At 45.6% G+C, this 21,328-nt stretch overlaps 2 protein-coding genes across 2 annotated transcripts; one reads left to right on the top strand and one right to left on the bottom strand.

Annotated features, from left to right (window-relative positions):
• Positions 1-6,001: 6,001 nt before the first annotated feature.
• On the top strand, positions 6,002-7,707 carry IL17A (interleukin 17A). Its single transcript, XM_063391812.1, has 3 exons — positions 6,002-6,028; positions 6,566-6,810; positions 7,470-7,707. Exons 1-3 carry the CDS (start codon positions 6,002-6,004, stop codon positions 7,705-7,707), a joined length of 510 nt encoding a protein of 169 aa, XP_063247882.1.
• An 8,034-nt stretch (positions 7,708-15,741) lies between these two features.
• Positions 15,742-18,757, bottom strand: LOC134547663 (interleukin-17F-like). The gene is made up of 3 exons (XM_063391811.1): positions 18,734-18,757; positions 17,626-17,846; positions 15,742-15,979 (listed from the first exon to the last, which is right to left on the bottom strand). The coding sequence occupies exons 1-3, from the start codon at positions 18,755-18,757 to the stop codon at positions 15,742-15,744; spliced, it is 483 nt and encodes a 160-aa protein (XP_063247881.1).
• Positions 18,758-21,328: the final 2,571 nt, after the last annotated feature.

Raw genomic sequence — 21,328 nt, 5'->3', positions numbered from 1 at the left:
ACAAAAAACAGAGAGTAAATTCTGCTGCTATAATAGAAGAGCTTCTAGCAATTCCTTAACTAATTAAAGGGAACACAGTTGATTGTAGTTGCACATGCCATCCTGTATATTTATACAAACTTCCCACTGCTCAGCACGGGGTGGCTTTCACAGGTAATGTGGAGAGCAATCAGAATATCACCCTCTCATCAGCCTTAACTTTTCTTTTCTATCCTCCAAAAGCTCATTGCTCTGACCCCATTTTTGTTCCCACTAATCACAGATTCACAGACTGTTTTGAGTTGGAAAAGACTCAAGATCATCCTGTTCCACCCCCTGCCATGGCCAGGGACACCTTCCACTAGCCCAGGCTGCTCCAAGCCCTGTCCAGCCTGGCCTTGGACACTTCCAGGGATCCAGGGACAGCCACAGCTTCTCTGGGGAACCTGTGCCAGGGCCTCCCCACCCTCACAGGGAACAATTCCTTCCTCATATCCTTTCTCATATCCCAACTGCCTTCTGCCAGTTAAAATCATTTTCCCTTTGTCCCATCCCTATCTGCCCATGTAAAAAGCTGCTCACCCTTTTTTACAAGCCCCTCTTAAGCACTCAAAGGCCACAACCATTCAGAATTACACATTGGTTAAAACAAAGGAACACAATTCCTTTTCTAGCCCATCTGGGCTCAGCACAGCTAGTTCAGCCAGAAGAAAAAGAATCAGGGCTGGTCCATTCTGCCTGGCACACACCTATTCACTTTGCCCTTTTACCCATGGCATCAGCACAGAGGGATCAGGTCTGGTGAAGAGGCACCTTTCAGGTTAAAATGGGACATGGGGCTTTTGTCACCCACTCATGGTCCCCATCCCACCTTCACAAGGCCACGTGTCTGAGGAGGGATCCTTCAGCAGTGCTTATTCCCTGAAATCCCTCCCTGGGACAGTTCTGGAAACTTCATTGCTCCGTGGTTAGAATTTGCAAATGATTGGAAAAGTGGTGAATTTCCATTACTTACTTTAAGTAAATAAATAAATAAATAAATAAAAACAAGTCAGATTGAACAGCAGCAAGGTGAAAAGGCTCAAAAATTAAGATTCTACTGGTGCTTTTAAAACTCTCACCAAAACCGCTCTGAGTCACATATTCTGCAAAACTTTCTGATTCTGACACCTTCTTGCACACAAAATGTTGTGTCCAGCAGTGATTGCTCTGCAAGAAAAAACAGAAAAATAGGAAATTCCCTTCTTAAAAAGAAACGGTTCTGGAAACATTCAAGATCAGGTTGGATGGGGCTGTGAACAAGCTGATGTAGTGGAAGATGCTGCTCATTGCAGGGTGTTGGGCTAGATGACATTTAAAGGTTCTTTCACACCCAAACTACACTGTGATTCTATGATTTTTTTCATTCCTCAATGAATGACCAAGATTTTCAGATTTTACCTGGAAGCAGGAAAATGGATACAGTGGAAATTAGTTTATTTCTGCAGGCTGCTCTCTCAGACCTGCCTGGCAACTCTGAGTTCAAGCTCTGGGATACAGGGATATACTGGTGAAAAAACAAGTTTTCTGAATTTAATTTGGTTTGAAAGTGGTGGGTGATGGGACACAAAGTAAGGGCTGGATTTTGGGCAAATACCACTGACGTCTCAATGCTCCAGGAATGCCCCTTTCCTAGAATGTCACTTTGCATTTTCTTCAAGCTGACTTCAATGCAAAGGACATTTCTTCAACCACTGGGAGTAACCACGGTTGATGTGTGACTGTGATCTCCATTACATGTGCTTGGAAAATTCAGGCATGAAGTAGGAGATGATAATTTCTACTGCAGTGGCTGGGGAGGAAAAATACAGGTGTTTAATAGAGGAAAAACATGACTTTAGCTCTTCTTCTGTGTCTCCTGTGTAAGAATCAAGGGGTGGGAGATTGGTGCAGTGACTTCATAAATCATGGAATGGTTGGGGTTAGAAGGGATCTAAAAGCCCATCCAGTTCCACCCCCTTACAAAGGGCAGGGACACCTTCCACTAACCCAGATTCATCCAAGCTCTGTCCAGCCTGACCTTGGACATTTCCTGGGATACAGGTGCAGCCACAGCTTCTCTGGGCACCCTGTGCCAGCACCTTCCCACCCTCACAGGGAACAATTCCTTCCCAATATCCCTGCCCTCTGGCAGTGGGAAGCCATTCCCTGTGTCCTGTCTCTCCATTCCTTGTCCCCAGCTCCTCTCCAGCTCTTCTGGAGCCCCTTTAGGAACTGGAAGGGGCTCCAAAGTCTCTCCAGAGCCTTCTCTTCTCTAGGCTTGAGGTGGGAGGGTCTTGGCTGGACACCCAGTGCTCTCCAAGCCACTCTATCACTCCCCCTTCCCAGCTGGACAGGGGACAAAAACTCCTGTGTTGAGATAAGGGAGTTTACAACAACGAAAGCAAAAGTTTGTGCACAAGCAAAGAGGGGGAAAAAAAAGATAATTTTACTCAATTCTTCCCATCAGTGAGTGATATCTGGGCGCTTCCTGGAAAGCAGGGCTTCAGCCACAGAGAAGTTTTACTGGAAGGCAAATATTATAAATAAAAAATGTACCATCTTCCTCCTTTTCTTAGCTTTTATCTGAGCTGACATCCTATGGTATGGAATATCCCTTTGGATAATTTGGGACAGCTGTCCTGGTTGTGTCCCCTCCCAGGATCTTGGCCACTCCCAGCCCCTGGATGCGGGAAATGGCGGGACAGAGCTGAGGCTGTGCCAGCCCTGCCCAGCAGCAGCCAAAGCACTGGATGTGTTCCCAACACCTTTCCAGCTCCCAGTGCAAAGCCCAGCACTGGGAGAGCTGCTGTGGGAAAAGGAACTCCAGCTCAGCAAGACCCAACACAGGGCTAAACACCCCCAGCTCTGGCCCCAGAGCAGAGATGCTCCAGCCCTCCAAGCATTTTCCTGGATTTAATCAGTTTAAAGGGTATCTCTGAATGTGTTTGACCCAACCATCCACTCACAGCATGATTTAATTAAATCCAACTAAAATTAAATATCAGTGTTCAATCAGAGTGCTCAGAGCCTTGCTCCATCAAGTTCTGAGTTTCTCACAGAGCACCACTGAACTCAAGCTTAGTCTAACCCTAGAAATGCAGAGTGGGTCATGGAATACTCACATGGAGAAGGGAGAGTGCTGCTGTGCTTATAGGGATTTATAATGTGTCCTCAAAAGGAAGGAAATACACTCTCCACAGAAAAAAAGAAAAGTAAATGTGTTCCTACTTAAATAAAAAACAATCTTATTTTACAGAAGCATTATAAACATAAGTGATGGCAATTAAAAAAAAAAAAAGAAAAGAAAAGAAAAAAAAAGTGCAAAGTTCTCTTGTAATTTACAGCAAGTTCTGTCAGGACTCCAGAGCTCCAGCACCTGGATGGTTCCTGTCCCATGGATTGCTGGAAGTGTCCAAGGCCAGGCTGGACAGGGCTTGGAGCACCCTGGGCTAGTGGAAGTTGTCCCTGCCCATGGCAGAGGGTGGAACGTGGAACAGGATGATCCTTAAGGTCCCTTCCAACCCAAGCCCTTGGGTGGCCTCTCCTTCCCCCTCCCAGAGGGAAGCAGGGATGCACAGCAGGTGAGGAGTTATTATTTCCTATATATTCTGTATTGGATCATTTTCTATAATTTAACATCACAACCAGATTACAGGGGGAGGGCTCCTGTGACCCATACGACTTCAGTGAGGCCAAGGAGATGCCACAGGGTGAGTCCCTGGGTTTGGTGGCTCCTGGCTCCTTGAGGGTGCTGCTGGGTCTGCACAGCCATTCCAAGAAACTCTTTGAGAGGAAAAAGTATCATCAAATGCCAACACACTCAGATTTGGGCTCCTGAAGAATCTCAGCCAGTTAAAGTATTTAAATAGCAAATTACTCTCAAGAAAGCCATCACCAGAGCCAAGAGAAGGGGTAGGTTTCATTTCAAAAGGCATTTGATAACTTTTAATTTTTTGTTGTGTTTCAGTAAGCCTTTTTTAGTGTCCCAGTTTCCAGATCTCTACCCAAGAAAAAGCCATGTGTCAGAATATGAAATCCTATGGCATAACTTCTAATCTCATGGCGAAAATCATATTAATCTTTTTTTTTTCTTTTTTTTTTCCCTTCAGAGCATTAAGAATTACAAAATAATTATTTGCAACTTGGAAAAGTCTTGAAATCAGAAATTTCAACAGGCAAATTTTCTCCTCAGACCTTCACGTCTTGCCTATGACAACTGCCCACAAATGCGTTCACACGTCGATATAAACCATGGAATTTTTTTCTTTTGCCATTGCAATGTTGTGGTGCATCAGCCATGTTCAAATGCTAAACTATTCACCTTTCAACTACCTAGGTAACCCAAACCACTGATGCATTTAAGATAGACAATTTAGGGTCAGGCGGGTTGAACCTGAACTTCCGCTGCCTCGTAAGCTTTCGAAAACGTCTTTTGCTTCTAAAATTGGCAATCTAACTGACCCACTTTGAAAGGATATTTCAGTAAATGGCACTAGAGAAAACCCCTTCTGAGAGGATTGTTTCCTTTATCCTGTACACCTCTAGCTTAAAGAGGGAAACTGAAATATACATTTAATTTCTGAAACATCAGCATCTTTTCGACAAGCGGATGTAGGTCATGCGTATCCCAGAACCCGCAAACTCAATTTTACCCTTATTTGCATCCTGCTTTGGATGGCACAAGGTGAGTAGAATTTGGACTTAGGTATAAATGTTAAGCAAGTATAAAACATCTGTACCTTCTCTGCATCATTTTTATTTAAAAATCCCCACTAAAATTTGACCTGGCAAAGTTCTGATCAGCAGCTCAAGGCTGTTACACTGAGCGTCACTTCATGGGGCACACCTGAGCTACTCATAACCCACTGTTAGAGCAAAATGATGAGAGTATTTCCTAAAAAAAGAAATATCAGAGAATAGACCAGATGTTATAGAATCCTAGAATCACAGAATGGTTTGAGTTGGAAGTGACTTTGAATATAATCCAGTTCCAACCCCTGCCATGGGCAGGGACACCTTCCACCATCTCAGGTTGCACCCAGCCCTGTCCAGCCTGGCCTTGGACACTTCCAGGGATTCAGGGGCAGCCACAGCTCCTCTGGGTAACCTGTGTCTGGTGTCATTTTGCATCTCTCAGCCCTCACAAGCTTTTTCTGGAACCCCTCTGTCCACTCCCTAACTTAGGAACTGGAAGTTTAACTACATCCATCACACTTCCCAAACTCCTTTCCTTAGGAACAAAACACTGCCTCACAGCACAAGAGAAGGAAAATGAAAGCAAAATGAAAAGGTGGCAACTCAAAACAAAGTTCATTCATTTTTTTTTCCTATGTGGAGAGTGACTAACTTTTAGGAACTTGATATTACCAAGCATTCTGATCAACACTGAGATATCACACCTCAGGTTTAACAGTGAATAAAAATAGCCCGGTTCAGAGAAGAATTGAGCTTGAGCAGGGACATTGCTCCTCAGACATCAGGACAAATTACCCTCATGAATTTATAAAGGAATTAGTCTTTTAATCACCCATGGGAAGAATATGAGAGCAATTTGATGGTGGCCAGCTGTCCAACATCTGCCCAACCTGGGGTAAAAGACATCAGAGCAACCAAGGGACAAACAGATCCAAACCTGTGCCAGCGGCATTTGGGTTTGATACCTTTGACATCCCAGTTTAAAATTGAATACTATTGCACCCACAAATTTGCAACATTTGTGGTTTTGTCACCATTTGAGTGATATGGCTGAAGGAATGACATCATCTACAGAGCTAAGATATATCCTGTATTCCACCTGTGTTAATGGAACCTATATACATACACGTCTTAATTTAGGTTATGGTCAGAAACCACAGTTAAGGTTGGGGAAAAAAAACACCTACTCCAAATCATTTAGCACAGCCAAGAAACCCTTATAAAAGGTCCAGCAGCAGATGTGTTCAGACACCTTCAGCTCAGCAGAGCCCAGCACAAGCATCAGAAGCACTAAGAAGGAAGGAAGATGTCTCCAACTTTTTGCGCTTCTCTGGTAAGAACTTGAATTCTGAGTTTATTTTCCCTCAGTTTGACAGAGACGTACTTAAATTCTAATAGATGGAATAGGGGTCTGCACCCATGTTTGAAATGCTTGTTTAAATCATTAATAATTAAAAATAACTAAAATGAGAGAATGCTCATGGGGCAGCAATGAGACTGTACATCAGTGACATGGGCACCCACAGCACTCTCTGAGGCAAGAAATATATTGAAAGATCAACCTTAGAGTGTCTTTCTTTTTGTTATACCCTTTCTGCTATCTTCTTTTAATATTTAATTTAATATTATTTAATATTAAATTAATATTATTTTCTATAATTTAACATTAAGACCATATTACTACTGGGTCAGCACTGTGAGAATTAGTTAATGGGAACAAAAGTGGATGTGATATACGGCACATTTTTCAATATTTACTCCAACTTGCAGTAGGTGCTTTTACCACCAGTTCGGCAGACTGTGGACGAATTTCACACCTCAAATTGTGTCACACACTAATTTGTGTCCTAAATGTTCCAATTCTCTCCAGCTCAGACCCCTGCTCCTCGTGCTGCTGGCCGTGCTGTCAGCCAGCAGTCCTGCCCACGGGAAGGTGATCAAGCCTGGGCTCAAGCCAGAGAATCTCTTCAAGCAAACATCTGCTGGATGCCCGACCCAAAAAGACTCAAAGTTCCCCCAAACTGTGAGAGTCAACCTCAGCATCAGCAACACGAACCAGGACACCAGAGCCAGCCTGGATGTCAGCAGCCGCTCTCTGGCTCCGTGGGATTACAGGTATGATCCCTGTCCTGATGGCCTGGAAGAACACTGGATGCCCTGGCCAAGAAAATTGCTTTCATCTGTATTTTCAGTGCTTTAAAGTTGAGAGATTTTGGAAATATGAGAGTATCCATGTCCCTATAATCCTCTTCGAAAGAGAACCACTACAGAAAACAGCACAAAAGAAACATATGGCCTAGGCAATATACAGAAGACAAAGCAAACAACTTTTACAATTTAATTAATTAATTTGTATACCGGGGCAAGCTTTATCTTCTAAAGCATTTTTTACCTAAAACATAAAAAAAAACCTTAGAGGGTTAATATTGCACCAAATTCAACAGGGTTTTGAACGTGATTTCACATTTTGGGGAGGAACAGAAGGTTTGGGGATCTGTTGGTTGAAGTGACATGTTGGAAAGCACAAATCATTTCTGAAAAGTCTTTCCAAGTCAGCACCTGCTTGAAGCAAGTCCTTTGCAAAGGCAGTTGCATGCAGCCATACATTTAAAAATATCCAGTGTTTAGTTACTTACCCTTTATTTCTGAAAAACGTAGGGTTCTGGAGAATCTGCTGTCCCTCCCTAGGCAGTACACGCTGAGCAGGGAGCCCATAGTCATCCATTCTATCTTTGCCTTTGGGTTCAAACCTTCCCTCTCCTGCCACCCCCCAGGATCGACGAGGACCACGACCGCTTCCCGCGGCTGATCGCGGTGGCCGAGTGCCGCCACTCGCGGTGCGTGACCCCGGAGGGGCAGCTGGACCACAGCCTCAACTCCGTCCCCATCACGCAGGAGATCCTGGTGCTGCGCAGGGAGCAGAGGGGCTGCCAGCAATCCTACAGGCTGGAGAAGAAAATAATCACTGTGGGCTGCACGTGCGTCACCCCCTTGGTGCAGCACCAGGCGTGAAGGGAGCTGGAGGTGCAAGGGCAAGGAGCCACGGAGAACTTTGTGCCATGGAATGGGCCTGATCCAGCCCCCGAAAAGCTGAATCAAGCCATAAAAATTAGCTAGAATAAATCAGAATATACCGAAAATTACATGTTTCGGTTAAAAAACAATGTAATGTTTTCCCCCAAAACCTTGAACTCCACAAATTCAGAATCCAATGTCCTTCATGCGCCAGGCTGAAAAGTAATGGGAATTTTACCCATCCTTAGTTTACATTTTGAAATGTCTATTTATATAAATCTATTTATGCTGGTGGAAAATATTATAATAATGTATTATTCTAATATATTTTTTCAAGTATTAAGGTAACATTTATTTATCTTTGTGCAATAAAAATGTCAGTGAAAAACTCTTTGGTATTCTCCTTTCTTTCTAAAGAAGTGTTCCTGATAAGACAAGAAATCACTCAATCATGACCGTAAGAGAGATTTACATGATGCAAAAACCTCAAATTGTCTTGATAACATCTACCTCTGCAGCAGTAGAACGTAAAGCAAAATTTTTATGAAAAAAAATATAGGGAGAACACCATTTTACCAGCAGAAATAAGATAAGATACCTGGAGGAAAATTATTTATAAAGTAGCATCAAAGAGATTCACATTAAAGAGAGAAGCATTAAAAAAAAAATCTACTGTGTAATTACCCAGTTGTCCACCAAATTATCTGATTAGAAAAGGATTTATAAAGGTGGGTCCAACTCAACACTTTGAATACTTTTATGGGGGGAAAGAAACTCCCTCCCCTAAGACAGCGAGTGCATTTCCCCTACTGAGCTTTAACTCCATCCAACATTATCTGTGAATCTCAGCCCAAAGCATTTCAGCCTATTTTCCATGGAGCAGGGGCACCACGTGGGGAAGCTCAGAGAGGAGGTGGGTGACTGAAGCAATTAATCACATCTGGCTGATTGCAGTCATGATTTTCTCCGTGCTCATGCCCTTCCAGTGTGTTTTCAGCACGTCGAATGTGGAGCCCTGACGCGGCGCTTCGGCTGCGGTTGGATGGCGCCTGCGTGGGTGGGTGTCTGGCACGGCAGGTGGGTTCATCTGAAGCTCACTTGGGTTAAAAGTGCTCCAGTGAACGTGTTCCACGTTTCAGAGGGCAAGGCTTGCTGGTGAAGGGTGGATGTTTTGTTTGCTGCTGTCTCGGGAGGTGTGGCCCTGCTGAGGCACTGGCAAACGCAACAGCAAATGCGAAACTCATAGAGACGCAGAGCTCAGGGCTGAGAGTCTCTAACGAGAGGAAAGGTCCTCTCAGATGAAAGCATCTTCTCCAGATCCAGCTGTGATCATCCCAACTTTTGCAACCAAGAATTATTCCCTCCTGCTGTTCCAGTGAGCCCAAACCCTCCCTAACCTACTCCAGGTGGGTCAGGCTGTAACCTAAACCCACAGCACAGCCACACCCTTCCCTGACCTGGCAGACAAACCCTGGACCAAGGAAACATTGATTAACTCAGGCTGACCACAGTACCTGCAATCACAGCAATGAACTCCTGTCCACACCTTTAGCTACCTTCAAACACTGATATAACTTTGCCTACACACAGGAATCTAGAAGTGTGCATGATCCTAACTTAGCTAGTTTCTGACCTTATCTCCAGTTATTCTTCCTTAAGATCTCCTGCAGGTCCTGAAGTTTAACCCCGCTGACCATCCTACAAGTATTAAGCATGAATGGACATCAAACCCTTCACCCCCAAGGAACCTAAACCAAAAAACATCAAGGAACACTTATGGTTCATAGTTTTCAAAGATTTTTACAAATATCAGTCCAGGAAGATTGAAACAGAACTGACTTCCTTGTCGTTTAGGTAATATCTTAATGTCTTACACTCCTAGAAGGAATTTGGTCAAATTGTCTGCAGTTAGCCCAAGTAACAGTTAAAATCACAGCAAGTCCAACCCTTTCTTCCCTGGAAGTCATGTGCCACTGGCTGGAATTGGCACATGTGTAGTGGGGACTGGAAAATGCTGAGGGAGCTATGCTGAGGTGGAAAAACTCAGAACCAGGTCACAAAGAGATGACAGCTGGAGCATTGAAAAGCCAACAGCTTTCTGCCTACAGACTTCACAGATCAGCATCATCATCATGGAATGGTTTGGGTTGGAAGGACCTTAAATGTCATTTAGCTCCAACCCCCCATGGCCAGGGACACCTTCCAGCACCCCAGGTTGCTCCAAGCCCCGTCCAACCCGGCCCTAGTGAAGATACACCAATCTCCCTTTCACCAGCAGGATTGTTGTTGAACCATTTACCAATCCAGCTAAATCTGGGCCTTAGGACAGAACCATTTTTTATTTATTTGGACAGCTCTGTGCTCACACCTACAGGCTGCTTGGGTGTTCCACATGCTCCTGAAGAAGCATTTAATAGGTTAATTAATAAGCTGGATTCATGGGGCCAGAGACTGTTTTCTTTCCTAGTGCAAGTCCTCTCCTAACTCCTGGCACCATGAACCAAGAGATTTTCCTTCACTGATTTCCTTCCTTGCTGTGTTCTGTTGGAAAGGTGCAGAATAATCCCAAACCAATGCATCCTGACAAGGGTGACCTCAGATTCTTTATCCTTCTACAGCCAATAATGATCACCGTGAGAGACCAAAGAGTGTAGAGCTCCTCTTTCACCCATGCACAGCTCTTATCAATTTGAGGTTCAACAGGTAAAGACTGTTCGCCCTTGTTTTCAAGAGTTTTGGTGCAAATTTCTGCTAATTTGATGCTCTTAAATGATATTGTCATTGGAGGGAGCAGGGTGGAATTGCTGCAAAACCCTTTCCAACATAAAAGTTTCCAGTCCAGCACTGTTCCCCATCTCAGTTTTATGTCAGTTTGCAAAATCTGAGCAGCAATGTCTTGGCAGCCTGTGAGTAAAAACCACCAGAAAGGGAAGTTTGAGACTGGATTTTTGCAGATGATCATGCTCATCGTTGCCACTTATCAAAGCAATCTGGACAGAAACTAGGTGCTTGTAAAAGGTGCTGCAGATTCAACTGCAAGGATGCCAAGAACACAAATTTCAGAAGTCTGAAATAAATAAACAGCCACCCTGGAAAATTATGGGGTCAAGTTAAAGAGGAGATAAACCATCTCTATTCATTTACCAGAACTGGGAACCTCGATCATGATACAAATATATTGTGCTTACTAAGAAAGCAGATAAAACAGAAACACGACAGTTTGTACTGATTTTACTCACTCATAGAAAGCTGTGCCCAGAAAACAGTATTTTGTCAGTCTATGAGCCCCAAAGAGCATCAAACATATTTTGAATATTTTGTTGAAGTTGTAGAAAAAGGTACAAAGGCCGAGTCACTTTTCTGAAGGAAGAATAAATAAACAGTTACCCCAAAAGCAAGAAGGGATTTCTCTGAAGAGCTGAGGACCTGAACCTGCTGCCACTATCTAACCCTAGAAGTGTGGGGAATAGTTAGAAAATATAAAAAATGTTTTTAATCCTAGAATATCCCAAGTTGGAAGGGACCCACAAGGACCACTGAAGTTCAGCTCTTGGAACTCCTATTTGTGAGGAGCAAAGGCACAAAGTGTAGCTTGTGTCTGGTGCTGAGCCTGGCTGGCATCTTCTCAGCTCTTGACAGCCAGCACCAGGACATGTCCCACCCCTACCAAGAGCTCTGGCTCTTGTCAGGTGGTACCAGACAATCACAGACATTTTAAGGAGGTTTGGGATTTTTTTTGTCAATATATTTCAACAGTGCTGTGGAAAATGCACAATCAGCCCACTCATTCTTCTTGAGCACAAGGTTAAAAATAATATCAAAGAAGGAAAAGGGAGAAGGAGATGGAAAGAAAAGGAGATTGGGGTATGATAGAATGGTTTGGGATGGAAGGGACATCAAAGATCATCCAGTTCCAACCTCCTGCCACAGGCAGGGACACCTTCCACTATTCAGGCTGCTCCAATCCCTGTCCAACCTGGCCTGGAACAATTCCAGGGGTGGAACAGCCACAGCTTCTCTCTGCCACTGCCTCACCCCCCTCACAGGGAAGGTCAAGGAAAGTCTCCTGTTTTAGAGGTGATGGTGACACGGGAGCAGGTGTCTGCTCTGGTCTCTCAGGCCATCTCCAGAACCTGCAGCTGATACAGAAACTGATCCTGTCATCTATACCCACCATGTTGGCACCAACCCACAGATCCTCACAGGACTGGCCAGAAAATTGCTCTTCCAGAGAATTTCTGGACTGATCAGAGAATGGCTCACTGCCTTAAAATTTTATCTTTAATGTCAAACTCCCAATAAACCACATCAGCTTTCCAGCCATTAACCCTCTGGCTTACCAAACAGATAATTCTTGGATTTTTTCCAACCTTCTTGCTTGCAGCCTTTGCATTCTTTACATATTTAATTTTGTAACACTTTCCAAAACAATGATTTTTGTGGAACAGGTTGCCTGCAGTCCCTTTGAACACTCCCAGGAGCACCTGCCTGTGGTCAGGGGTCCAGAGAGGCCTGAGATGCTTTCACAGGTCTCAGGTCTGGGAGGAGACATCTCCCTGTGCTGGAGTCACTGCTGTGCCCCCCAGACCACAGTGATGTAGGGGGCTCTGCACTCTGCTCTATCCAACGTCCTGAAATATCCCCCCTGCGGCCCCCCAAAGTTCCTGTGCTAGCTCAGATCCTAGAAGGCTTTGGAAGAATATTTCAGGGACAAGGTAAAAGATTCCAAAAGAGGCTCTAACCCTCAGATGTAGTCCCAGACCTTTATTCCAGATGGTTTCCAGGGGGGAAAGAGAAAGAATGAGGAAGAAGAGGGCCTTATCTAGACTCCTGCTGAGGAAGAGATAGTTGGAACTCAGCCAGTAGGGTCAGAAAGGGGAGGAAGGGTTAAACTACATGGTTACAGACTCCAGGGGTCTCTGGGGTGGGGGGAAACCATTTCCCAGAGAAATACAACAACATCCCACGGGAGCTACTGCACCAGGATCAGCCACCAGAACACACAGCCAAGGGAGGCAGTGAGTAAAAAACAAAGGTAGGAGGTTAGGGCGAGGAAATCAGAAGAGAGGAGGAATAGGAAGGGCCAGGAGGCTCAGATACCAACCTGTGACTGGAGACTGCTTAGCCCAGCAGGTTACAAGAAGATGCTGTGGCATTGCTGCTACACTTCCAGCTGTGTCTTCTCCTGGTAAAACAAACCAGTCCCTGGAGGCTGCCCCATTTCAGAGCCAGAGCTGCCCAGCTGGGCACCCGGGGTCTGGGTCCACTGCTGCAAAGGGAACAAACCAAGCAAAGCCTTCAGCAAAGGCTGTAAATTGCACTTGCTCTCGGTGCTGATATGACTGTGCTGTTTATAAGAAGCATAAATTTGTTTGCAGTGTTCTCTGATTCACAGAATCACAGGGTGGTTGATGTTGGAAGGGACCTTAAAGATCATCTAGCTCCAAGCCCCAAGTTAATAGATTGCTGGCAGCAAAAACCAGCACCCCAAAAATAACCAGGCTGGTATTTACAAGCTGCTGCACTCTAAGAATGATGCCATTAGGAGGAAACAAACCCCACGTACAATGCAGCAGGGCGTTGTGAGAGGTGTGTGGTTTGCAGTTGAGAGCTCTGCCTGCAAAACCTCATGACCCACAGGTGAGACTTCCTTAATTAGCCACCTATCTATTTTCCTAATTAGCTACTTCATTATCCATCCAGTTAGGACCACTCTTAGGGTAAGCCTGGAGTGTGTTTAGGAGCATCAGGATGATGCCATGAACCCAGCGTCACAGTGATTATGACTGAGAGGAGAGACACAGGGTGGTTTTCTCCCTGCAAAACAAGCGGGGGCAGCCCCACAAGGCAGGTTTGTGGAGAGAAGTAGGTCAGGAGCAAGAAGCAGGTTGCGATTTCCTGGTCAGCGGTTACGGCAGAGGCGAGCAGGGGACGCCTCCCCGGGCTGGCCCTGTGCCACATGAAGAGCTGGGCGGTCATAGTGAAACAGCTGCTGCCACAAAGGGGTGCAGACACTTGTAACTGGATGAGAAGGGCACCCACGGATTGCTGAAGTGACCCACGGGGCACAGGACACACCTGGCTCAACGAGAGGCACCAGAGGAATCACAGAATCGTAAAACTGTAGAATCACAGAACCACAGAATGGTTTGGGTTGGGAGGGACCTCAAAGACCATCTCATTCCACCCCCTGCCATGGGCAGGGACACCTTCCACTATCCCAGGTGGTCCATATCCCTGTCCAACCTTGCACTGATTCCTTTAGACCCAACAACTCATCTGGCCCACCAGGGAGGAAACCCAGGGTCTACCAGCGCCGGGTGGATCTAACTTAGAGTGGTTTCTGTGCAGTCAAAATGAAATATGAGAATGTTTGCACAGGCTTGTCCTGATTTAAATGAAAAAGGAAATACAGGCCTAAAACCTCCCCCTGCAGAAACCAAAGTCAGAGGTCTGAGAGCCTGACTCAGCTCTGGATGAAAGAGGAGCAATTGTCAAAAAAAGCAACATTGCAGTAATTTGATAAAAGAGCAGACAGTTATAGAATGATGGAATGATTCAGAGACACACAAGGATCATGCAGTACAGCTCCTGAACAGTGAGCTGTGCCAGGCTGTGCAGCTCAGGGAGGGAAAGGGCAATTCCTCCTTTCCTAAGGCAGGACACCTTGGCTCAGCAGGATACCACGCCCTGCAGGTACAATTCCACTTCCTTGATGTGAGCGATCCTCATCCACCTCTTTAATTCCAGAACCTGTGAATTACCTGGTTGAGGAGCAGTGAGATGAGCATCTGACATCTCCCTGCATTCCAATCATTCAGCTGGGGGAGGAGAAGGCTGTTTATAGGGGTGAAAACTTGCCTGGAAGAGGATGGGACAGAAATCTCCCAGGTCTAATGAACCATCCCAAATTCTGGCTGCAGCCCTGGAATGTGACATCTTCCATCTCTTTTCCTACCATCCCTAGAGACCACCCCAGAGGTCTTAAAAACCTCATTCCATTGCCACCATTGCCTGCAGAACCTCCCTTCACTCCTTTCAGCCTCTTCTTTGCATCTTTTCATCTTTTTAGGCTGCAAGTTCTCTTCTGCTGCCTCTTACTCATCTCACTGCACAGGAAAATGCCCGATCTGTGCCAAAATCTCTCAGTGCCACTGCAGCACAAACCCATTCTCCGTGTCTGTTGTTATTTTGAACTACCATGAAAAACCATTTTTTAAATAAAATATGATTTTTATTCAGCAGATAAGTTATTGAATAAATACAGATTAAATTTATCCTTTTTTTTTAATACTCTGAGCACACACAGAGCCATAAATACAGCCATAAATAGAAGACATAAATAGAAATACAGATATCTGTTGGTTCGTTACCATTTCAGCACTCAACAAGTGGAATCAATTACCTCCCAAAATGTTTTGCAATAAATCAATTGCAGCAGTGCTATAAACCCAGGCTGTGGTGACATCCAGGCTGGATGGCACCAATGTCTGACTCACACCAGTAATATCTCAGTGAGCAGGGATGGCCAGAGAAGGGAAATGGGGTGGGATGAAGGGGGGAGTGAAAAGGTGCAGGATGAGGAATTTTTTGTGGCAGTGCTGGTGGGCATGGATTCAATTAGGGCAATTTACTGCCAAGGACAACTTTGGAAATTATTATTAATTTGGATCACCAAAGTGATATAAACCACAAAGAAAAAGAAAATTTTAAAAAGCACTGCTTTCTCCTCTCACTGCTTGGGGCCACAAACAAAACTCTTCCTCCCCTCCATCACCATCTAGCAATGATTCCCATCCTAAAATCCATAAATAAACACCAACAAGGATCATGACTTTCAGGAGACAATCCGCTCAGGTTCGGAAGGGGAGCGCTGTGTTGAATTCCTGGGATGCAAGGTGGGCGGCGGTGGAATTTCACCAAAGGGGTTTTTTCATGCGAAATACTGCTCCCAGTACTTCCCATAAAATACATAAATTACTTTTTTATCTCCCATAAAACACTGCTCCCCCCTCGCAGCGCCGGCTGGCCCTAGGCCTGGTGCTGGATGACGGGGGTGACGCAGGTGCACCCCACGGTGACGAGCCTCTTCTCCAGGCGGTAGGAGGGCAGGCAGCCGCGCTGCTCCCGTCGCAGCACCAGCACCTCCTGCCGGATGGGCACCGAGTTCAGGCTGTGGTCCTCCTGCCCCAGGGCGCCCGCGCAGCCCGACAGGCGGCACCGCGCCTCGGCGATCACCCGCGGGAAGCGCTCGGGGTCCTCGTCCAGCCTGGCAGGGGACACAAAACTCATTTAGTGCCCTCAGCAATCAGTTTGGTGGGATCTGCTTGTTTATATCCCCTCAGCCTATCTGCCTGTGCATCCTCACTGTGAGGCACTGTCTTGGGTTGAGAAATGTAAACAAAAAGGTGTATTCTGTTTTCATCTGTTGAAGCCGGCTGAGAGATACTGTTCTTTATCTCTTGTAACTCTAGGGGTGGAAAGAGGGCTGCTTCAGTTAATAGGACACCTGATAACACCAGATAAGGCAGGGCCTCCTTATCTCTTCCTCCACCCATCCTCCTCCAAGGGACATCCCCTGTGAATGGGCCATTGAAGGCCTCTCACATGACTGATAACATCACCTCATTCCATTGGGAGATGCTCCACCCAGTGGGAGGAGCCAAAGCCTTTCCAACAGGATAAAACAGCAATCCCACACACCAAGGGAGCCTGTTTGCACTGGATTCCCAGCGGATGACTGGACCCTTTCTTGAGGATCATCTCTACTCCAACAGAGCCACAACTGTCACTCTGGGAGGACTCACTGCGGGCTGCTTCCAACACCCTGGCCAACAGGGTGTCAGGTTTGCATTCTGACTCTGTCAGTCCTTTGTACTATTGCTTTTATTTTATTTTATTTTTACCTTTCTTGTTGTTTGTTCTCTCTCTATTAAATTGTATTTCTGACTTGAAGTCTCACTGGTTTTGCTTTCAAGCCAGTACAGACACAAAGGGTTTCCTTACCCTCAGTGTTTTCACAATGATTTCCTAGAAATGGAATCAGCATTGGGAGGGTAATGTTGCTGTATCATTCCTTAGGAGCAGAGGAATGGAGTGTAGCTGGGTTAAATAACACAGAACTCACAACTGGCCTATCAATTTTTGTTTGGTTTTAATTTCAGCATTTGGATGTTTCTTTCTGTTAGGAAAATGTGGAATACCAGTATACTCACATTATTTTTTCCTAGAGGAATAATTAATTTCATCATTACTTCAACCCCATGCAGCACTACAGGCTTGGGGCAGAGGGGTTGGAAAGCTGCTCAGAGGAGCTGGGGAAGGGGCTGGAGCACCAGGAGCAGCTGAGGGAGCTGGAAAGGGGCTCAGCCTAGAGAAAAGGAGGCTCAGGAGGGACCTTCTGGCTCTGCACAACTCCTGACAGGAGGGGACAGCCAGGGGCTGGGCTCTGCTCCCAGGGAACAAGGGACAAGTTGCTCCAGGGAAGGTTTAGATTGGATATTAAGAAAAATTTCTTCCATGAAAGGTTTGTTAATGCCTGGCACAGCTGCCCAGGGAGGTGGTGGAATCACCATCCCTGGAGGGCTTTAAAAGCCATGTGGATGTGGCACTTGGAGACATGAGTCAGTGGTGGGGGATAGACTGGACTCAAAGACCTCAGAGGGCTTTTCCAACCTAAATGATTCTGTGATTGATAAGGACTGACAAGATGATTACAAACCATTCCAGTTGTATCCCCTTGCTCTGCAAACAGCTTCCCTTGAAAAAATCTCACCCAACATCGCAACGTCAGGGTGTGTCAGGAAGTGTTTGCAGTGTTCATGGGATGGGCACATGCTGAGAGTGAACCACAGGCACCACAAAAAGCCATCTGAGACACAGCCCTCACAATTCAGAGAAAGACTGAAGAGTTACCTGTAATCCCAAGGAGCGAGAGACCGGTTCCTGACATCATGGACCATCCCAAAGGCGCCATCCGAGTTGCTGATCCGAATGTCAACTTTCACTGTTGTGGGGAATTTGGGATCCTTTTGGTTCAGGCAGCCTTCCCTCAGCCTCGCAGAGGCACCAGCCTTTCTGTGGGGTGAGCTCCTCACAGTGAGGGCTAAAACCAGCACCAGAACCAGTGATCTGAACTGGGAGAGAGAAAGGTGTCGTTAGTTCTGTCCAGTCAGGAGAGAGAGAACACAAAGAGCCAAGTCTTGGTTAGACTGGACCATCATTGGACCATCTTCATATTTATATTTGTGTGAAATAGGCAAATAGCAAAATGATGTTAAAAAATCTTTATCATAACTGGTGTGCTAAACTCTGATTTAAATTCTGGTCCATAGTTGATTCTTCACCAAGAAGAGCATCTGTCCAACAAGCTATGAAGAGCCTACTCTGCAGTCACAAAGCACCATCTTTTCATCTAAAAATTGGGGTAAGGACTCAGCTAAGGACCTAAGCTTAAAACCTTGCCTGGCCACAGCTTTCTCAGGACAGTAAACACTGGCCACACACAGCCATCTGCTGGAAATACCCCTTTTCCCAAGAAAATCTGGGATTCTTGGGCCATTTCCAGTAGGTAGAGTTTTAGTAAATAATAGAATCACAGAATATCCTAAACTGAAAGGTAACCACAAGGATCATTAAGTCCAGTTCCTAAAAAGAAGACAAAATAAATGCAGGGCTTTTAAGAAAATCACAGGAGCTGACAGTGCTGCAAATGCTACCCAGGTTGAAATTCAAATGCATAGGTATCCACAGTGAAATTTCAGCAATTTTGATAACATGTCTGCAAAAAGGGCTCTGCCAGTCCCACACCAGCAGTGCTGATGAGTAAGAGGTAAATAAATCATGGCTAGTCCAGCACACCCTTGTCATTCAATCACCAAGCAGCTACACCAGACACACCCAGCACCCCATTCAGCTCCCAGCCAGACCAAAAGGGTTTTCTGCACAAATCAGGGGATCTGCACTCTGCTTTCTCTCTTGCAGCAAATATATCTTACCCTTTATTTTAAATATAAGTACTTACCCCAGAAGAGCTGGTGAGAGCCATGGTAACCTCCCTGCTGCTTTGGGTGGGTGTTAGGGTGACAGGACAAGAGATTTCTCCTTCTCTGAGACCCTTTCAACCCTGCTTGTGTCTCAAAGCCAGTTGTGCTCTCCATTTTATAGCAGAGCTGTGGCACTGCCACCCTTTCCATTGCGGCACAGCTGGCTAACCTGACCCGAGGTTAGGAGCTGATATTGCAATTTTTAGCCCACTTCCTCCCATCAACATCCCAAATCAGCCAATACCATTTATTCAGACAGATCAAGAGATAAGGAAGAAAAAAAAACCCAAACTGTTCAGGCAGGTGGGTGTTTTTTTTTTTTTACTCCTTCTCACCCCCCTCTTTCTAATAATAGTGTTCCTTCTCCACAAACACATGTGCATGCACTTCCACGTGCCTCAAAAACAAACCCAACAAAGAGACCAGCGAGCTGCAAAGTCAGGCAGCCAACAGGGGTTTCAGAATGAGGGCAGGACGTGGCAGTTCACCATTTCACCTCCCTTCAGCTGCACACACACCTCGTCTCAGGGATGCCTGTGTCCTGCAAGGACTGGGCAGGGGAAGAGTAAACACCATGGGGAATTCCTGCTGGGGGATATCACTGGGAGCCCTGGGAGATGGGGTGCCTTCCCCACTGTGGTGACACATTGTGGAGATTTCACCAGAGGGATTTTTTCATGGGAAATATTTCCTCTTCCCAATGTTGCCTGTCCTAATGGTTGCTCCTAGGACTGGACTAGTACCTCTGAAAACTCATACATGCCCTGTTAGGGCCCTGACCACCTTCACTGGCCTTGTTACCACCACCCTGTTCTGGCTCAGCTTTGACTCCCAGTCCCTGCCTGAGCTGTGCTGTTGGAATACTGGTCCCCTGTCCTTTCTCTGGCCCTGTAAACTGGGTGGACCTTGGAGCAGCATTTCTCCTGGATGGGCTCCTTGGACATCCACGGTGGCAAATGGAGCTGAGGAAGCACCAGGAGGGGCCCAGACTTATGGAATAATCTGGAGCTAGTCCATCTTGGTATCTTTAACACTCCCACAAAGTTTCTTACTGATCCACCTTTGTCCTTTCTTTTGCACACTTTGCTCCTGCACATCCCATAAGCCTTGCACAATCCCAAAACACTCTCAAATGTCCCATGGCCCTGTAGCAGGGTGGTGTGAGGAAAGCCTCTCCTGGCTTGTCTGGTGGGACTCACATGGGATTTGGTGGGACTTGGGTTGATCATTGTCCTTGAACAGCCCTGAAAGAGCTGGGTCAGAAGCTCCATTTGAATTCCTCCACCTTGGTCCTGTTCCTTTGTGTTCATGCAATTTTTAATCCCTCTCAATCACACAATCCTCACTTAATAATTCATAGGAGAGAGGCATGAAAACAGAAGTGGAAACAGGATTCTGCATCCTGTCATCCAGAAAGGAGAAGCTACCAGCTAGAAAGACAAGTGCACGTGGTGTTTCCCTGGAGAATAAAATTCCCTTGGGAATAAAAGCTATTTTTATGGCAGGGAAAAAAAAACCAACACAAAAACAAAAACAAAAACCCCAAAACAAACAAACAAACAAACAAAAAAACCACACACACAAAAAAACAAAAACAAACAAACAAACAAAAACCCCCAAAAAAACCCCAAAAAAAATTCCACCAAACAAACAAAAAAACCCAACAACAACAAAAAAACAAACCACCACATAACAACTTTATGGAGCTTATTTGTGGAGAAAAGCCCTGAGAGAAACCTTTCACAAAGCTATGTAGCCAAGCTGGAAGCAAAGCACTGAAGTGTAGGACTCTTACTATTCACACAAATTCATCTTCAGTCACCCAGGAAATCAAGAGATTCATGACATTTTCAATCCTACTACAAAAAAAAAAAAATCAGAAGCCTCTTAAAAATTCACAGAACTTTCCAAGGAGAAGGGACTGATGGTCCCTGCTCTGTCACCTCTTGAATCACACCAACAGAAATCTCCATCAACTGATGTTTTACATCACTGCAGGATGCTGTCATGACTTTGTGGTCGGGCTCAACCCACAGCTCAGAGCCCAGAGACTCTCCTCATGTGCATCTGTCACATTTCAGGTTACCCAGCCCACCTGAGGCCACACCAGGGCTGTGACACACGTTCCTATTCTGACTGTCCCCTATATTCACCAGCGCATCTACTGAGATGCAGCACGGAGCGCAGAAGAGCAGCAGAGGGTAGAATTACCAGAAATCCACTTTTTTTGCCCCAGAAGCTGACCTCCTTTTTTTCCCCCTGAGCACTCGCCGTGAAAGGAAAGAGCACTGCCATGAAAATGGGCTGGATTGTGCAGGAAAGGGGTTGAGTGGAAATGGTTACGTGCGATGAAGCAATGACGTTACTGCGCCAATACCGGGTTATGAACCCCCACCACCACTTTCCACTCACTTCTTGTGTCTTCAGCAGCTTGTAAACTTCAGCAGGAATTCCCTCTTTGACCCAGAATTTCCTACAACTGGACTTGTCTTGAGCTGAAGTTCACTAAAAAAAAAATTAATCAAAAAGAGGCCACCAAACATGAATCATTGCAAGGGAGGAAAAATACTTTT

The sequence above is a fragment of the Prinia subflava genome, chromosome 2 (assembly GCF_021018805.1).
Source record: "Prinia subflava isolate CZ2003 ecotype Zambia chromosome 2, Cam_Psub_1.2, whole genome shotgun sequence".
Classification (NCBI taxonomy): Eukaryota; Metazoa; Chordata; class Aves; order Passeriformes; family Cisticolidae; genus Prinia; species Prinia subflava.
The sequence above is the reverse complement of the archived record's forward strand: the minus strand, read 5'-3'. Positions and strand labels throughout refer to the sequence as shown.